Raw genomic sequence first — 19,123 nt, 5'->3', positions numbered from 1 at the left:
AATGGAGCACAGGGAAAAAATGGTTTTCTAAAGTCACTCCTACTCCAAAACACAATTTAAGAACTTCAAAATTCAAAAGGTGATTTGAAGGAGATCATCCTCATTTCTGATACCTGAGTTTTCAGTTTGAAAAAATTCGGTGCAAAAAAAGAACTCTTAAAGCTCAGAGCAAAATTATAAAAATATGAGAGTTACATAAGATAGACTAAAAGGATGTATGTACAACATGGGGAATATAGCCAATATTTTGTAGTAACTGTAAATGGAATATAGCCTTTAAAAATTATATGAAAAATTTTAAAATATGAGTTATAAGAAAAAAACATAAGAGACTGAGAGGATAGATCCAGGAAGCCTGTCATGTGAATAATGGAAATTCCAGAGGGGAAGAAGGAAAGAGAGAGAACAAAAGCCCTAATTAACAATAGAAGAAATTTTCCTGAGAAGAAGAAGACAGATTAAAAATGCTCACAATGTTCCAGACTAAATTAATGAAAAAAGACAAACATATAGCACATCTTGGTAATATTTCTAAACTCCAAAGTTAAAGAAAAAGGATTATATGTAAACAGAACAAGTTACCTACAGTGGACTCCACTGGCCTTGTGATATGCAATACCAAAAACCGGAAGACAAAAGAATAAAACCTACAGACCATTAATAAAAAAGGACTCTATATATAAAATAGATAACTAATAAGGACCTGCTGTATAGCACAAAGAACTCTACTCTGTAATGTAGAGTTCTTTACATTAGTAGTGTAATATAGGTCTCTGTAATGACTTACATGGGAAAAGAACCTAAAGAAGAGTGGATATATTATATGTATTGATATATGTATAACTGATTCACTTTACTGTACACCTGAAACTAATACAACGTTATAAATCAACTATACTCCAATAAAAATTTCTTTTTAAAAGTACTCTAGGGGCCTCCCTGGTGGCGCAGTGGTTGAGAGTCCGCCTGCCGATGCAGGGGACGGGGGTTCATGCCCCGGTCCGGGAAGATCCCACATGCCGCGGAGTGGCTGGGCCCGTGAGCCATGGCCGCTGAGCCTGCGGGTCCGGAGCCTGTGCTCCGCAACGGGAGGCGCCACAACAGTGAGAGGCCCGCATACCGCAAAAAAAAAAAAAAAAAAAGGTACTCTAACCCAAACGCCCTATACCCAGGCAAGACATCATTCATCTATCAGAGCAAAGGAAGATATTTCACGGTATATAAAAGATCAGAGAGCATATCACCCTTCCAACCCATCCAAGGACAATTCTTCAGAAAAATTACAACCAAGCAAGGAAAGAAGCAGAACAGAAATTTCAATATGAAAGAAGAAGTGAAGAGGGAGTGCTGTGAGTGATTAGCTCTTACTTCTACATAAATCTAACTGGTAAAGGATAGATTCTGAGACTGTGTAAAATAAGTACTAAATAAAAAATTTGAAACAGAAGGGTCATAATGTAAGGGGAATTCTAACAAGTAGTAAACTAACTCAGCAGCACCTAGAAGTTGGGGTGAGGGGCTATGAAGGGAGAGGGAAAAACTGATCCAAAAGTCTCTTGGATTGGGGGGTGTGGTAGTGGAGGGGGATGGAGAAGCACAAAAGGGGAGGTGAACGTATTCTCGAGTTTCCAACATCAAATTGGGTTCAAGGACAGTGGGATAGGGAGAGAGTGCTTAGGTGGGGCAAGACTGTATCTTGATGTCAGAGTTCATAGAGTTAAATGCATCTGACTTCGAGAGCAGAGAAAGGGAAGGCAATACACACTCAAAAAACATGAATGCATTAGGAAATCATTGACTCTCTACTCGGAAGCATTCATTAAGAAATTTGACACATTTCTCTTGCACAGTCCTTTCTCACTGCTCCCTTGTTTGTGATTTGGAGTTTGGGAGTGAGAGTAGAAGGGACAGCATTTTTTAATCTCCAGAATTGTAGCTCTCATTGATGGGCCTTCAATGTATTTTACAGACCATGCTGACTAAGCATTCTTCTTCTCTGAACATTTAATAATAAAAATCAACATATTTGCATGGCTTAAGTCTTCTTATTCAGTTGTTATTTCAAACGTTCCCTCTCAGAAAGGACACTGCATCTAAAGTAACTGGTCAGACACTTTACCACATCACGTGTTTTATGTATCTCATAACACTTATTGTTAGCTGTTTATTCAATTGAATGATTGATTTTCTATCTTAAGCCACGTAAAAGGATGCTCAGAGAAATAATTTTGCCTATTTTGTTGTCCATGTCCAGTGTCTAGAACAGTGTCTGGCCCATAGTAGCAAGTCAACAAGATTTGCTAAATGAGTGAATCTCTGTCTATTTCCACATCAAATTCTTCCTGTTTTCACACACACTTTGTTCTATACCTGTGATCATTACAGTCCTTATCCGGGCTGAGATGAGCTCTTCCAGGGCAGGTTTTGTCTCTTCCTTCAGTCGATTCTCCAAGATCAGCAATCCCAGAAATACCAGGTCTGATTCTACCTGGTCCCTGGAAGTATATGGATGATTGAACAGAAATCACACATTACAGTCTTTCTTACAGGAAGCAAAACAAAAACAAAGCCAGATATCTTCCTCTCAGAGTGGTCCCCACTCACTCATTCACACACCATTCCTGGGGCACTGAATGTGTGCAGGAACTATCCAGAAAGAAAACAGGAGGGGGCACAAGGATATAAAGACTTTTGTTCTGACAGAACTGAAATGAAGAGAGGATGCTTATTAAGGATGAGATTAACTTTAGTCTTTGTAGAGAATGAATTAAATTACCACAAAGCTGTCTTCCATCTTCTGTGGTGATTTTCATCACCATACCTGGTAACAACCACCGGAGAGTTCTAGCTCTGGTAGAAAACACCATTAAAAATAAGTGAGGTGAGGCGCCTTCAAGATGGCGGAGGAGTAGATGTGGAGAACAACTTCTTCCCCACAAATAAATCAGAAATACATCTACATGTGAAACAGCTACTACAGAACACTTACTGAATGCTGGCAGAAGACCTCAGCTATCCCAAAAGGCAAGAAACTCCACACGTACATGGCCATGTGGCTGACAGGGTCTTGGTGCTCTGGCTGGGTATCAGGCTTGAGCCTCTGAGGTTGGAGAGCCGAGTTCAGGACATTGGTCCACCAGAGACCTCCTGGCCCCATGTAATATCAAATGGTGAAAGCTCTCCCAGAGATCTCCATCTCAACGCAAAGACCCAGCTCCCTTCAATGACCAGCAAGCTACAGTGCTGGACACCCTATGCCAAACAACTAGCAAGACAGTAACACAACCCCACCCATTAGCAGAGAAGCTGCCTAAAATCATAATAAGTTCACATACACCCCCAAACATACCACCAGGCATGATCCTGCCCACCAGAAAGACAAGATAGAACCTCATCCACTAGAACACAAGCACTAGTCGCCTCCACCATAAAGCCTACACAACCCACTGAACCAACATTAGCCACTGGGAACAGGCACCAAAAACAACGGGAACTATGAACCTGCAGCCTGAAAGAAGGAGACCCCAAACACAGTAAGTTAAGCAAAATGAGAAGACAGAGAAACACACAGCAGATGGAGGAGCAAGGTAAAAACTCACCAGACAAAACAAATGAAGAGGAAATAGGCAGTCTACCTGAAAAAATATTCAGAGTAATGATAGTAAAGTTGATCCCAAATCTTAGAAATAGAATGGAGAAAATACAAGAAACATTTAACAAGGACCTAGAAGAACTAAAGAGCAAACAAACAATGATGAACAACACATTAAAAATTCTCTAGAAGGAATGGATAGCAGAATAACTGAGGCAGAAGAACGATTAGTGACCTGGAAGATAAAATAGTGGAAATAACTACCACAGAGCTGAATAAAGAAAAAAGAATGAAAAGAATTGAGGACAATCTCAGAGACCTCTTGGACAAAATTAAACACACCAACATTCGAATTATAGGGGTCCCAGAAGAAGAAGAGAAAAAGAAAGGGACGGAGAAAGTATTTCAAGAGATTATAGTTAAACACTTCCCCAATATGGGTAAGGAAATAGTCAAGTCCAGGAAGGGCAGAGAGTCCCATACAGGATAAATCCAAGGAGAAACATGCCATGACACATATTAATCAAACTATCAAAAATAAAATTCAAAGAAAAAATATTAAAAGCAGCAAGAGAAAAGCAACAATTAACATACTAGGAAATTCCCATAAGGTTAACAGCTGATCACTTAGCAGAAACTCTACAAGCCAGAAGAGGGTGGCAGGACATATTTAAAGTGATGAAAAGGAAAAACCTACAACCAAGATTACTCTACACAGCAATGATATCATTCAGATTTGAGGGAGAAAATAAAAGCTTTACAGATAATCAAAAGCTAAGAGAATTCAGAACCACCACACCAGCTTTACAACAAATGCTAAAGGAATTTCTCTAGGCAAGAAACAAAACAGAAGGAAAAGACCTACAATAACGAACCAAAACAATTAAGAAAGTGGTAATAGAAAAATACATATCGATAACTACCTTAAATGTAAATGGATTAAATGCTCCAACCAAAAGACATAGACTGGCTGAATGGATACAAAAGCAAGACCTGTACATATGCTGTCTACAAGAGACTGGCTTCAGACCTAGGGACACATACAGACTGAAAGTGAGGAGATGGAAAAAGGTATTCCATGCAAATGGAAATCAAAAGAAAGCTGGAGTAGCAATTCTCATATCAGACAAAATAGACTTTAAAATAAAGACTATTACAAGAGACAAAGAAGGACACTATATAATGATCAAGGGAGCAATCCAAGAAGAAGATATAACATTGTAAATATTTATGCACCCAACATAGGAGCACCTCAATACATAAGGCAAATACTAACAGCCAAAAAAGGGGAACTTGACAGTAACACAATAATAGTAGGGGACTTTAACACCCCACTTTCACCAATGGACAGATCATCCAAAATGAAAATAAATAAGAAAACACAAGCTTTAAATGACATATTAGATGAGGTGGACTAATTGATATTTATAGGACATTCCATGCAAAAACAACAGAAAACACTATCTTCTCAAGTGCTCATGGAACATTCTCCAGGATAGGTCCTATCTTCAGTCACAAATCAAGCCTTGGTAAATTTAAGGAAATTGAAATTACATCAAGTATCTTTTCTGACCACAATGCTAAGAGACTAGATATCAAGTACAGGAAAAAATCTGTATAAAATACAAACACATGGAGGCTAAACAATACACTACTAAATAACCAAGAGATCACTGAAGAAATCAAAAAATACCTAGAAACAAATGACAATGAAAACAGGAAGACCCAAAACCTATGGGATGCAGCAAAAACAGTTCTAAGAGGGAAGTTTATGGCAATACAATCCTACCTAAAGAAACAAGAAACATCTCAACTAAACAACCTAATCTTACACCTAAAGCAATTAGAGAAAGAAGAACAAAAAAAACCCAAAGTTAGCAGAAGGAAAGAAATCATAAAGATCAGATCAGAAATAAATGAAAAAGAAATGAAGGAAACAGTAGCAAAGATCAATAAAACTAAAAGCTGGTTCTTTGAGAAGATAAACAAAATTGATAAACCATTAGCCAGACTCATCAAGAAAAAAAGGGACAAGACTCAAATCAACAGAATTAGAAATTAAAAAGGAGAAGTAACAACTGACATGCAGAAATACTTAAGGCTCATGAGAGATTACTACAAGCAACTATATGCCAATAAAATGCACAATTTGGAAGAAATATACAAATTCTTAGAAAAGCACAACCTTCCGAGACTGAATCAAGAAGAAATAGAAAATATAAACAGACCAATCACAAGCACTGAAATTGAGACTGTGATTAAAAAACTTCCAACAAACAAAAGCCCAGGACCAGATGACTTCACAGGCGAATTCTATCAAACATTTAGAGAAGAGCTAACACCTATCCTTCTCAAACTCTTCCAAAATATAGCAGAAGGAGCAACACTCCCAAACTCACTCTACGAGGCCACCATCACCCTGATACCAAAACCAAAGATGCCACAAAGAAAGAAAACTACAGGCTAATATCACTGATGAATATAGATGCAAAAATCCTCAACAAAATACTAGCAAACAGAAACCAACAGCACATTAAAAGGATCATACACCATGATCAAGTAGGGTTTATCGCAGGAATGCAAGGATACTTCAAAATATGCAAATCAATCAATGTGATACACCACATTAACAAATTGAAGGAGGAAAACCATATGATCATCTCAATAGATACAGAAAAACTTCTGACAAACTTCAACACCAATTTATGATAAAACCCCTCCAGAAAGTAGGCACAGAGGGAACTTACCTCAAAATAATAAAGGCCATATATGACAAACCACAGCCAACATCGTTCTCAATGGTGAAAAACTGAAACCATTTCCACTAAGATCAGGAACAAGACAAGGTTGCTCACTCTCACCACTATTATTCAACATAGTTTTGGAAGTTTTAGGCAGAGCAGTTATAGAAGAAAAAGAAATAAAAGGAATCCAAGTCAGAAAAGAAGTAAAACTGTGACTGTTTTCAGGTGACATGATACTATACGTAGAGAATCCTAAAGATGCTACCAGAAAACTACTAGAGCTAAACAATGAATTTGGTAAAGTAGCAGGATACAAAACTAATGCACAGAAATTTCTTGCATTCCTATACACTAATGATGAAATATCTGAAAGAGAAATTAAGGAAACACTCCCATTTACCCCTGCAAAAAAAAGAAAAAATACCTAGGTATAAACCTACCTAAGGAGACAAAAGACCTGTATGCAGAAAACTATAAGACACTGATGAAAGAAATTAAACACTATACAAACAGATGGAGAGATATACCATGTTCTTGGATTGGAAGAATGAATACTGTGAAAATGACTATACTACCCAAAGCAACCTACAGATTCAATGCAATCCCTATCAAACTACCAATGGCATTTTTCACAGAACTAGAACAAAAAGTTTCACAATTTGTATGGAATCACAACAGACCCCAAATAGCCAAAGCAATCTTGAGAAAGAAAAAAGGAGCTGGAGGAATCAGGCTCCCTGATTTCACACTGCACTACAAAGCTACAATAATCTAGACAGTATGGTACTGGCACAAAAACAGAAATGTAGATCAATGGAACAGGATAGAAAGCTCAGAGATAAACCCATGCACATTTGGTCACCTTATCTTTGATAAAGGAGGCAAGAATATACAATGGAGAAATGACAGACTCTTCAATAAGTGGTGCTGGGAAAACTGCACAGCTACATATAAAAGAATGAAATTAGAACACTTACTAACACCATACACAAAAATAAACTGAAAATGGATTAAAGGCCTAAATGTAAGGCCAGACACCATAAAGGTCTTTGAGGAAAACACTCTAGAGGAAAACACTTAGAGGCAGAACGCTCCATGACATAAAACACAGCAAGATCCTTTTTGACCCACCTCCTAGAGAAATGGAAATAAAAACAAAAATAAACAAAGGAACCTAGTGAAACTTAAAAGCTTTTGCACAGCAAAGGAAACCATAAACTAGACAAAAAGACAGCTGTCAGAATCGGAGAGAATATTTGCAAATGATGCAACTGACAAAGGATTAATCTCCAAAATATACAAGCAGCTCATTCAGCTCAATATCAAAAAAAAAGAAACCCAATCCAAAAATGGGCAGAAGACCTAAATAGACTTTTCTCCAAAGAAGATATACAGATTGCCAACAAACACATGAAAGGATGCTCAACATTGCTAATCATTAGAGAAATGCAAATCAAAACTACAATGAGGTATCACCACACACTGGTCAGAATGGCCATCATCAAAAAATCTACAAACAATAAATGCTGGAGAGGGTGTGCAGAAAACAGAACCCTCTTGCACTCTTGGTGGGAATGTAAATTGATACAGCCACTATGGAGAACAGTATGGAGGTTCATCAAAAAACTAAAAATAGAACTACCATACGACCCAGTAATCCCATTACTGGGCATATACCCTGGGAAAACCATAATTCAAAGAGTCATGTGCCACAAAGTTCATTGCAGCACTATTTACAATAGCCAGGACATGGAAGTAACCTAAGTGTCCATCGACAGATGAATGGATAAAGAAGATGTGGCACATATATACAATGGAATATTATTCAGCCATAAAAAGAAACAAAATTGGGGGATTCCCTGGTGGCACAGTGGTTAAGAATCTGCCTGCCAATGAAAGGGACACAGGTTCTTGCCCTGGCCAGGAAAGTTCCCACATGCCACGAAGCAACTAAGCCTGTGCACCACAACTACTGAGCCTGAGCTCTAGGGCCCACAAGCCACAACTACTGAGCCCACGTGCCACAACTACTGAAGCCTGCGGGCCTAGAACCTGCACTCCACAACAAGAGAAGCCACGAGAATGAGAAGCCCGTGCACCGCAACAAAGAGAAGCCCCCGCTCACTGCAACTAGAGAAAGCCTGCACACAGCAATGAAGACCCAACACAGCCAAAAATAAATAAATTTATATTTTTAAAAAAAGAAACAAAATTGAGTTATTTGTACTGAAGTGGATGGACCTAGAGTCTGTCATACAGAGTGAAGTACATTAGAAAGAGAAAAACAAATACCGCCTGCTAACACATATATATGGAATCTAAAAAAAACCAGAAAAACAAAATGGTTCTGAAGAACTTAGGGGCAGGACAGGAATAAATATGCAGAGCTAGAGAATGGACTTGAGGACATGTGGAGGGGGAAGGGTAAGCTGGGACGAAGTGAGAGAGTGGTATGGACATATATACACTACCAAATGTAAAATAGCTAGTGGGAAGTAGCTACGTAGCACAGGGAGCTCAGCTTGGTGCTTTGTGTCCACCTAGAGGGGTGGGATAGGGAGGGTGAGAGGGAGACGCAAGATGGAGGAGATATGGGGATGTATGTATACGTATAGCTGATTCACTTTGTTACACAGCAGAAACTAACACAACATTGTAAATCAATTATACTCCAATAAAGATGTTAAAAAAAATAAGTGAGGCACAAGATAAATAAAACAAAAAAACAGTTTCTCTAGAAATCAAAGCTAGAGAAATCTATGATATTTTAGTCCCAAGAGGCATGAGGCCGTAATCTCAAAAAAGGAGCCCTTCTTTTTTTTTTTTTTTTTTTTTTTTTTTTTTTTTTTTTTTTTTTTTTTTTTTTTTTTTTTTTTGCTTTATCACAAATTTAATCAGTTATATGTATACATATGTTCCCATATCCCCTCCCTTTTGCGTCTCCCTCCCACCCTCCCTATCCCACCCTTCTTTTGAAGCCAACCTTCTCTCTCCCTCCCTGTCTCTCTCTGTCTCTCAGCAGGTAGCATTGCTTCTCTACATAAAGTGTGAATGTTTCTGCAAACAAAGAAATTCTTCGAGGCTCCTGACCATCGCAAGAACATTTCCAAAACCTTCCACAGGACCAAGTGCAGGGGAGTATATTTGGGATTGTGGTTTCAAAGATTCTTCCATGATTCATTTATCTGAGACCCAGATACCTCTACCATACACAAGAGCAAGGCACCAGTACCGCCCAATTCTGGTCGAAATACAGATGAAAGCAAAAAAACCAACCTGACTTGCTTGTCTCAATGTTGGGCCTCACTTCGATCAGGGGTCCGAACTAGAATTAGGAGCACTCTCCAGGACACAGCTAACACCTCCACTGGAGTGGCAGAAAGTGGACACAGCTGAACTACTCACCTCAGAGCTGGCTCAGAAGGATAGCACTTCCTATTTTTCTGAAGCTGGTATTTAAGTCTCTCCATAATCTGATTCCAAATGATCTTTCCAGCTTCATCTATCACTAAATTCTTTGTCCACCCCGACCTCCAGCCAAGTTGGACCACTTACCATGGGTGTACTCGGTACACAAACATCTCTAAACATTTGCTCTAGGCGCTGTAAGACGTTTCCTCTTATTTCATGGAGAAGGTTATAAGTTCCCTTTATCTGCCATTGAAACCCTTCCTATATTTTGAACCTGAGCTCACATGCACCTCCCCATAAAGACTTCCCCAGAGAGAAACACTTGCTCCCTCAACATATTACTTATACCTCAATTTAGCTTGTATTTTATTTGTCCGTATATTATCATTCTTTGCTATCTGATGTCTCTCTGTCTCAGCTCCTTAAGGGCAACCTTTCTCAGTTCAGTGACAAGTTCAACAATAGTCATGCGATGCCTATCACAGAGGAGGTGCTCGGCAAACATTTGCCAGTTGAAATGCTCTACTGTCTGCTGTAACCATTTTTCGCCAGGTGACCTAGGAAAATTTACTTCCTTTTTCAGAATTTCTACTACCAGAGGGCTCTCACAGGAACTAAAGTTAACCAGTCTGTCAGATCAATGACCATTTAGTGAACACACAGATAAGTGCAAGGAACAGGTCTCTGGAAAGGGGAAGAGAATATGCAGGGACTATAGTAGCTTCCAACTCCAGAGATTTGACATTCAACTCGGGGGAAAAGATTAGACCTGACCACTTTGGTTACATGGAAGGCTGGGAAAGTATCATGATCATGTGCAAATAAGAGTCCTATGGCATCAAAGAGGAAGGTGAAATCATTTCTGGGTGGAGTGATTGGAGAAGCTTTATGAGAGGAGGTGATATTTGAGCTGCTCTTTGAAGGATAACTTAGTTGATGCTTGACTCAGGTCCTCTGATCTTTCTAGTGGCCCTCATACACAGGCATCAGGTTTTAGACATTTTCAGAGATGACTGACATGGTCCAACCACAAGGAACCAGATCGGGCCAAGAAAATGGCTGCAGGGTCAAGCATCTGACAAAGTCTGCAACCCACTTTGGCACTCGTTTTTCTGGTTCCTCTGGCACATGGCCTTCATATGGTTCAGTGCACAGTAATCAGGAGACCAGCATTCTAATCCCAGCTCTGAGACTACCTTACTGTGTAACTATGGGCAAATCATTTTCCTTGTCTGGCAATCTATCTCTACTTTTATAAAAGCAGATGGTGAAACTAATTGATCTGCAAAGTCTCTTCTAGCTCTAACATGACATGATTCTTCTTTTCATTCAATCTGAGCCAGAAAATAAAGAGAAGATGTAGTCCCTTGAAGGGGCTTATGCTCTGTAACTTGGAATAGCATGCTATCTTTTCCTGTTTCCTGTACAGACATTATACCTCCTCCTTAAGCACCTAAAAATAATGAAGAATGGGGAGTGCAATACAAAGGAGCATTGTCACTCTTGTGATTATACTTCATGTTCTTAAAATCCATGTGATTTTTAAAAGGTGAAATATGCATAAAACGAACCAAGAACCATCAAAGAAATTATGATATCAGTGCTGGAAGCACTCTGAGTAAACACACACACACATTCACACACACACACACCCCAGAAAGAATGTTCTGCTCTAATCATGGATTAGAAAGGCTAGGTAAATTGACTTAGCTAGAAGTATATGTAGTGGTGATGTGTCTTCAACACAAGATTGGCAGATTGACGACCTAAGCTCAGATCCTACCAGTGAACTTGGGTATAGACGTTACCAGATTTTGAAAAGTTGGAATTTCAACACTGTGAGAGTCAACGGTGACTCTCTTGTGTGTCACCATTTCCCACTGGAGTGCTTTGTTACATGCACAAGCCCTAAAGCCATGAGTTTGAAACTTGATTTGCAAATATTTTATTATAATAATCAGAAGCAGCAGCTTAGCAGCCAGAATCTTGATATATGTGTCAACAGGCTCTCAGGAAACAAAGTTTCATTCCCAATTCTGCCGCAACCCAGACCCAAGTTTCCTCTTCTTTAAAATGTGAGATCCAGGGCTTCCCTGGTGGCGCAGTGGTTGAGAGTCCACCTGCCAATGCAGGGGACACGGGTTCGTGCCCCGGTCCGGGAGGATCCCACATGCCACGGAGCGGCTGGGCCTGTGAGCCATGGCCGCTGAGCCTGCGCGTCCGGAGCCTGTGCTCCGCGACAGGAGAGGCCACAACAGTGAGAGGCCCGCGTACCGCAAAAAAAAAAAAAAGTGAGATCCAATCTCAAAGTTCACTTTTAGCTCTCTGATTTGAGTGAACTGGGTTGATTAAATTATGACAAATATCCAGCATGTAATAACCAAAGTTTTAAGGGTCACAGTAAGCTGGCCCACTCTCCTGGGGCCAATAAGTCCAGGGATCCAACATTCAATGACTTTGGATGAGCCACTTCCCACTCTGGGCCTCACCCACCATTCACAAAGAGACAAGGTTGGGACACATCAGTGATTCTTAGCAGGGACGATAGTTCCCCTAGAGGACATTTTGGAAAATTTTCTAGACATGCAAAATGTTACCCTGTATCCCACATGACTTTTGAATATTTTACAGGACATTCATGGACACTAAAAAATTGTTGATGCTCTCCTAAGCCAGTACAGAATTATACTGTTTATTTCACATTATTATTATACTATTTAGTGTACTGTGCTTTTATAGTAAATATAATACAACTATATTATAATAAGCAAATATAAAATTATTTATACTTCTCCTAGCTCTGTTTTACATATAACCACAAAGTATTTTTTACACATTTTTAATATTCCATTGAGTTTTACAGGAACGTAACTACCATATACAATGAGAGGAGGGTGTTCTATTTTATTCCATTTTACCAAGAGTTTTTAGCCATTTCACAGAGTCACCTTGCTGACAGTAAGACTGCCAGTGATATTTGAGACTTTGATGTATAACACACCTGTATCAGTCTGCATTCCTGAATGTTACAGCTCCAATGATTCTACATAGGGTGCAAGAAACATATTGCTTCATTTTGTTTTAATGGAGTTAGCTGTGTATTTATGGAACTATTTATTACTTTTTATAATGCATTGTAATTTTAGCTTCTATTTTTACTATATAGAGGGCATTTTATTTCTTTTTCACAGAGAATATGTGCAGATCATGTTACATATGAATTTTATTTTCTTATATTAAAGGAAGTGATACATAATATAGTTACAGTAAGAGAGTGTTGAATCTGGCAGGGTTGAAAACAAATATATTAGACCTCCCAAATTTAAAATCCTAAATAACAAACTAAGCCTTGATTATCTCCACGGCAGTGTTACCAATAGTGGCTGACATAGAGTATTGGACATGACATTGAAAATGAAATAAACACCATAGTCTGAAAACAGTGGAAAATAAAACAACAAATAAATTTGAATTACTAATTACTCCAGTCCATTTTAGCCTTTGAGCATCCTTATTTTAATCTATACATACCAAAACTCTCTTTAGAATGGCCTCTCCAGGTTTTTCTTGTTTTTCTACATTACCTAGATTATATATTGAGTCCAAGCTATATTTATTCATTTCATTAAGTTGTGTATTTTTTATCAAGATTTTTTTCAAAGAAGTGTTATGTTTTCTTTCAACAAATTCATCAACTATGATAAAAAATAAAAATAATTAAATCCCAAAATAGCTAATTAATTAATTAATTATCAAAAATAATTTAAAACCAAACTTATATTTGGTTCAAAATGGGGGCATGACCACAAGTTCAAACTCTCTGAAACATGGGTTGTATTCGTATATCTGTTTTCACAAAGCTGTACAATCACATCATATTTTATAATTTATACAGCTATTTCTCATCAGTTCTCCCAGTCAGTGTTCACATCAGCTTTGTGATTTAGGCAGGGCAGGGATGACTATATCCCCATTTACTAAGTTAAGAGGCATTTCATGCACACAAATTCAGTAAGCTGTGCTGCTGGGTCCACTGCCCAGTCTGGTGCATCTTCCCACGAAACCATTCTGCTTTATCAAAATTCACCCCACCCCATTTACCTCATCAAGGTAGTGGTATGATGGTCCATTTCCAGCTTTTTGTAGGCCAGTCCTATGACCCGGAAGCCCTGTGTCGTGTAAATCTGAAGTTCACTAACAAAACTAGTTGGTACTGTTCAGAAAATAACACAAGATTAGTATGCGGTATGAACTCAGCTAGTACTGGGGGAGAAATTCTTTACAAAGAGATCCAATTCTTGCCCAAGAAAACACGCTTCTAAAAATGTACACAAACATGTCAGTGGGAATGTTAAATATTACTACATTGTCATGGTTGACCTCTTGGGATCCAGTGAAGGAGAAATGAAAAGGAAGCATTCAGAAAACTAATAAACAAAAAGAAGAAGAAGGATGGGAAAAGTGTATGATTCTTTTTTCTCCAGTTTAACCATCAAATATTTATTGAGTCTAGTATGGGTCAGGAATTAGCTATGCAGAGATTGCACTGCAATTGCCACTCTGAGGATCTTTGTCTAGTAGGGTAACAGCCAGTAGACTAACAATACAATCGAATGAGATCCTTGCTATGATCCAGGCAGTTACAGCATGCTATGGAAACACTTGGTGCATCTATCAGACTGGGAAGATGTGATTAGATGGAGAAGGGAAAGGGCATTTTGGCTGAGGGAGCATCATGTGCTCAGGCACAGGGCCATGAGACAGCAAACCTTGATAGTTCATCTCAGGGGGAGCACAGGATATGAAGATAGGAGTGGTAAGGAAACTCTGGGAAGTTTGATAGGAGTCAGATCATAAAGGCCTTAGATATGATCCTAAAGGAGATTACCCTGGAGCCTATGGGAAGCAACCAAAGAATGAAAGCAGGAATGTGCTAACATAATTATACTGTGTGACAGAAAAACCAATCTGGTCACAGTGTGAAGGGTGAATTAGAGTAGGGGACACTGTGGGGCAGGGAGCAAATTCACCAACTATGAAGTGATCCAGTGGAGAGATGATGAGGGCCTTGAGGTGATGGAGTGACAGGGCCATGGATTAGCAATTGACAAGACAGAGGCACTGAGGGAGAGAGAAGAATCCAGGAAGAATCCTAAACTGGGATGGGGGAGTAGTACTTTCATTCACTAAGATGGAAAATATAGAGAGTGAGAAAGATAAGCTTGGTTTTGGTGCCGAGTTTGAGATGCCAGTGAGTCATCAAATTGGTGATGGCCAGTAGGCAATTGGATTCATTGATCAAATGCTGAGGGGACATATGTGGGTTGGAAATACAGATTTGCCCATTGTAATATAAGTCTGTCCACTTACCTGTCTCAGGTTGGCAAAAGCTGGCCACCCTCTCTGGTGCACCTTTCATGAACGCCAGCCAGTCACCCCCCATCTCTTGGACGATGACTGTCATCCTCTGCAGCGCTGATGAGAATGGGAACTGATGCAGGATTGCAATTCCTTCCACTGGGACCTGGATGAGGGATGGGGAATGGAGAGGGACACACCACATAGCTTCTAGCTATGGGAAATTAATGACTTCTTTTCCAATCCTTAGTTTAGCAAATAAGGGAAACAAGGTCTCACCAATTTTCACATGTGGAATTCAAAGAAGACACATCTCTGAGCTTTCAAGATTGTGGGCCTGACAGGACTTTCCTTCTGAGTTGGGTTTTGTGGGGTAGAGAGCAGGCAAGGCTTACCTGGCTGGCTGTTTTGCAGGGCTTAACAACCATGGCACATGCCGGTGCTCCCTTGATGTGGAAATCATGCCCGGAAACCACCATTTCCTATTTCAAACAGGATGTTTCATTGTAGAGATTTCTTTCTTGTTCATCCACTAATACTGTGCTCAAACCCTTCCCTTGAGATTTAAATCTCAAGCCGTCTCAATGTATTCTCCTCCCTCAGCTACACGGAGGTGAACCAGACTTAATTCGCCACACACAAAAATAATGCATCGGAAATGCTAGGAACTTGAAGGGCAGACACTTCTGAATTATTCTTGCAATTTATCCTGCTTTCTCTGCTGTAATGTGCTGTATAAAGGCTCATTCTCCATTTCTGAAGGGCTTAACTTGAAAACACTGAGCGTGAATAGCCCGCACCTTGCTGCCTTTTTTCTCCTGGTTCACTGTTGCTCCTGCTCTTCGCTCTCTGTCTAATTTGGATTGATGGTCCCCAGGGTACAGCAGGGCAGGGACTGTGATGTATGTGGTTAATGTTCAGTAAACACTCAGGAATTGCTATAATAAAGACCCTAAATTATAGTCAGAGGAACCTTTTACCCAAAGATGTCAAAATGCTTTATAATCACCTCACTGAGTGGCAGAAAAAATCTCAGAGAAGAAATTATAATCCCTACTTAAACGTACAGAAACAGTAACCCAAGAAGGATGGAGAAAGTTACATCAGACTGCTACAGAACCATGCCCTTTTAGCGTTGGAAGGGACCCTAAAGATTGTCTCCTTCAGTGGGGCTCACACATGTATCACAGGGGCCTGGAGCTGAACCAGGCTATAGGGGGTGGAGGAGGGCTTGTAGCTAAGTAGGTGGGGATGTGTGTTCCCTAAGCTGTGCTTTTACTCCCCATTTTCTATCTCAACCAGAGTAACTCCAACGATTTGTTTTGTGTAGGATGCTTTTTTTTAAATTAGTTTCTGCTTTATAACAAAGTCAATCAGTCATACATATACATCTGTTCCCACATCCCTTCCCTCTTGCGTCTCCCTCCCTCCCACCCTCCCTATCCCACCCCTCCAGGTGGTCACAAAGCACTGAGCTGATCTCCCTGTGCTATGCGGCTGCTTCCCACTATCTATCTACCTTATGTTTGATAGTGTATATATGTCCATGCCTCTCTCTCGCTTTGTCACAGCTTACCCTTTCCCCTCCCCATATCCTCAAGTCCATTCTCAAGTAGGTCTGTAAAATTTCCTTTTAAGAAAAGATTCCAGCTTTTTTGTTTTCTTTTAGGTGAACACTGCTGGTCTAATTCAATCCCCTCATTTTAAAGTTATGGAAAACCCCAACAGGAGAGATGACCTCACGAGGTGAAGGAGTCAATCAGAACAGAGCCAAGACTAGAACCGGGAGAGCCGGATTCCTCCTCCTGAACAAGGCCATTTGATCTGAAATCTACTTCAGAGTCTCAACAAAATCCCTCATGGTTTTCCTTTTAATTGTCTAGTCTTAGAGACAAAATTAATACTAAAGTAGTAGGAATAAAATTCCTGGTAACAACGAATTATCCTAAGCACCGGGGACAGTGATGTTTCCTAATCCCCATGTTCTAGATAACTCTGAAACCAGACATAGCTCATACTACAGCTGGAAAGTGTTAGAAAATAATTACATCATAATTATACTAATACTATTGAGCTGGTAATATATATTCCAGGCACAGCACCAGGGATTTTTTTTAATGCGTCTTTCCACTTAATCCTCACAATTACCCTAATATGGAAATACACTGTACAGAGGAGAAAACTGGGGCTTAGATGAGTTTGCCCCTCACGGCCATATTTACTCCATATTGGAGACCTCACATTTTTATGAGTATTGAATAGCTATGATAAAACCTGGCTTGGTCTGGCATTGAAGAAGCTTCTTAGAATCTTTGCAGAACAGAAGCTTACCCAGGTAGTAGCTTCAAACATTTTGAGGTCCAGTGGGTCTCCATGGATGGTCCCATCCAGGAGGATCAGAGAATGGCAGCTGGCCATGGCTGCATACAGTGGGCCCCATGGCAAAGCCTTGCCTGAGGCAAAGTTGTGGACTTCCTGGAAGCTAACGGAGAAAAGGGAAAGGGCTTTAGTCTATTCCTCCAGGCCAGAATGGAGCTTCTGGAGGTGACCATCCTTTTAAAAAATAAGTTGATATGCTTTGTTACATTACATATCCACACTCTAATCTCCCCAAATGAATAGTGCTTCATTCATCCACCGCCCTTACATAAGTTCAATGAGTATGAGAAAAAATCCTGAGGTTCTCTCAAGCTCTTTCTTCCCTCTTTTCTTTACCCTCTCTCTGGCACTGATTTCAATCCAGAGGTATAGAAAGAGCTAGAAGTATCACCCTTAGTTCTAAGTGCATCCACTCCCACCTGAGCTTCCAGACCACTTTATCTCTTATGCCGTGAGACAGAACAGGCTAGCTCATACTATAGCTACTTGTGTATATCTGTGTATCTCCTTCAATCTATTCTTCAGGGCAGGGCTGTCTCTTCCATATCTCTCTCTCTAACATATCTGATGTTTGGTCCACAGTAGACAGTCAACAAATTTAAGAGCAAATAAATGAATGAGTTGGTTACTAGAAATCTGAAAGACCATAATGGTAAAGAAATGAATTTTTTTTTTTTTTTTGCGGTACGCAGGCCTCTCACTGTTGTGGCCTCTCCCATTGCAGAGCACAGGCTCCGGACACTCAGGCTCAGCAGCCATGGCTCACAGGCCCAGCCGTTCCGCGGCATGTGAGATCTTCCCGGACCGGGGCACGAACCCGTGTCCCCTGCATCGGCAGGCGGACTCTCAACCACTACACCACCAGGGAAGCCCCAAGAAATGAAATTTTTAAAAGACATTTTGAAAAGGACACGGCATTCTCCTCTTCCACCCTGGCATCTAGGATCTATATTGCAGCCATCATTACCATTGCTTCCTGTAGAAAGTGCCCTCATCTAAAATCTACCAAGACACAACTCAAACATCATATGCAGGGTTCTTTTACTAACTCAGAGTTGAAGTCATCAAGTTTGGCATTGGGCCTACAAAAGGATGTCCTCTGGACCTTATTGGTCAGTCCCTTCTTACATGTTTAGCACAGTGAGTGGTTCACAAGGCAGGCCATACTATTTGGGGGACCCTGAGCGGCTGAAGGTGCTTCCTGGATTAAGACCAAATCTGACTCTTGGAGCCAGTCAGAATCTACTTGTTCCTCCTCCTCCACATGTCAACTTCCTTCAGATCTGTGGCCAGCTTGGCTGTACCCCCTTTAATACTCCCTTCCTCTGGGATTACACAGGAACCTCTAGCTGTGCTTCCAATGTGCAGTTTCCAGACCTCTGACCTTCCTAGTTACTGTTTCTTGAAAGAATTTGTATTTTTTACTATTTACCATAGTTTGTCTTAAAACATGGTCTCCAGGATCAGACTATTATCTCTCATGATATGGACCCTGCATTTCCTTTGGTTCCTCTAGTGTTTTGTTCCTGAAAGCATATACATCAGAATGTTAACTCGTAATTCAGCCCTATTTCTTTCTGGTTTCCTCATTCAAGCTTCCTTAAGAGCTCAAAAACCTCTCGACTGAGCCTGTTGATCA

The 19,123-nt window shown here is 40.1% G+C and overlaps 1 protein-coding gene across 1 annotated transcript in view; it reads right to left on the bottom strand.

The window, feature by feature from the left end:
* ATP13A4 (ATPase 13A4) overlaps window positions 1-19,123 on the bottom strand; it is a gene marked incomplete at both ends in the record, with an annotated part of 141,194 nt that overhangs the window by 26,779 nt on the left and 95,292 nt on the right. Inside the window, 5 exons of the mRNA XM_079704914.1 lie at window positions 2,371-2,495; window positions 13,849-13,960; window positions 15,118-15,271; window positions 15,501-15,587; window positions 17,437-17,587. Of these exons, the coding sequence (XP_079561040.1) occupies window positions 2,371-2,495; window positions 13,849-13,960; window positions 15,118-15,271; window positions 15,501-15,587; window positions 17,437-17,587 (629 nt within the window). The remainder of the gene's footprint in view (window positions 1-2,370; window positions 2,496-13,848; window positions 13,961-15,117; window positions 15,272-15,500; window positions 15,588-17,436; window positions 17,588-19,123) is intronic.

The sequence above is a fragment of the Hyperoodon ampullatus genome, assembly GCF_949752795.1.
Source record: "Hyperoodon ampullatus genome assembly, chromosome: 5".
Taxonomy (NCBI): domain Eukaryota; kingdom Metazoa; phylum Chordata; class Mammalia; order Artiodactyla; family Ziphiidae; genus Hyperoodon; species Hyperoodon ampullatus.
The sequence above is the reverse complement of the archived record's forward strand: the minus strand, read 5'-3'. Positions and strand labels throughout refer to the sequence as shown.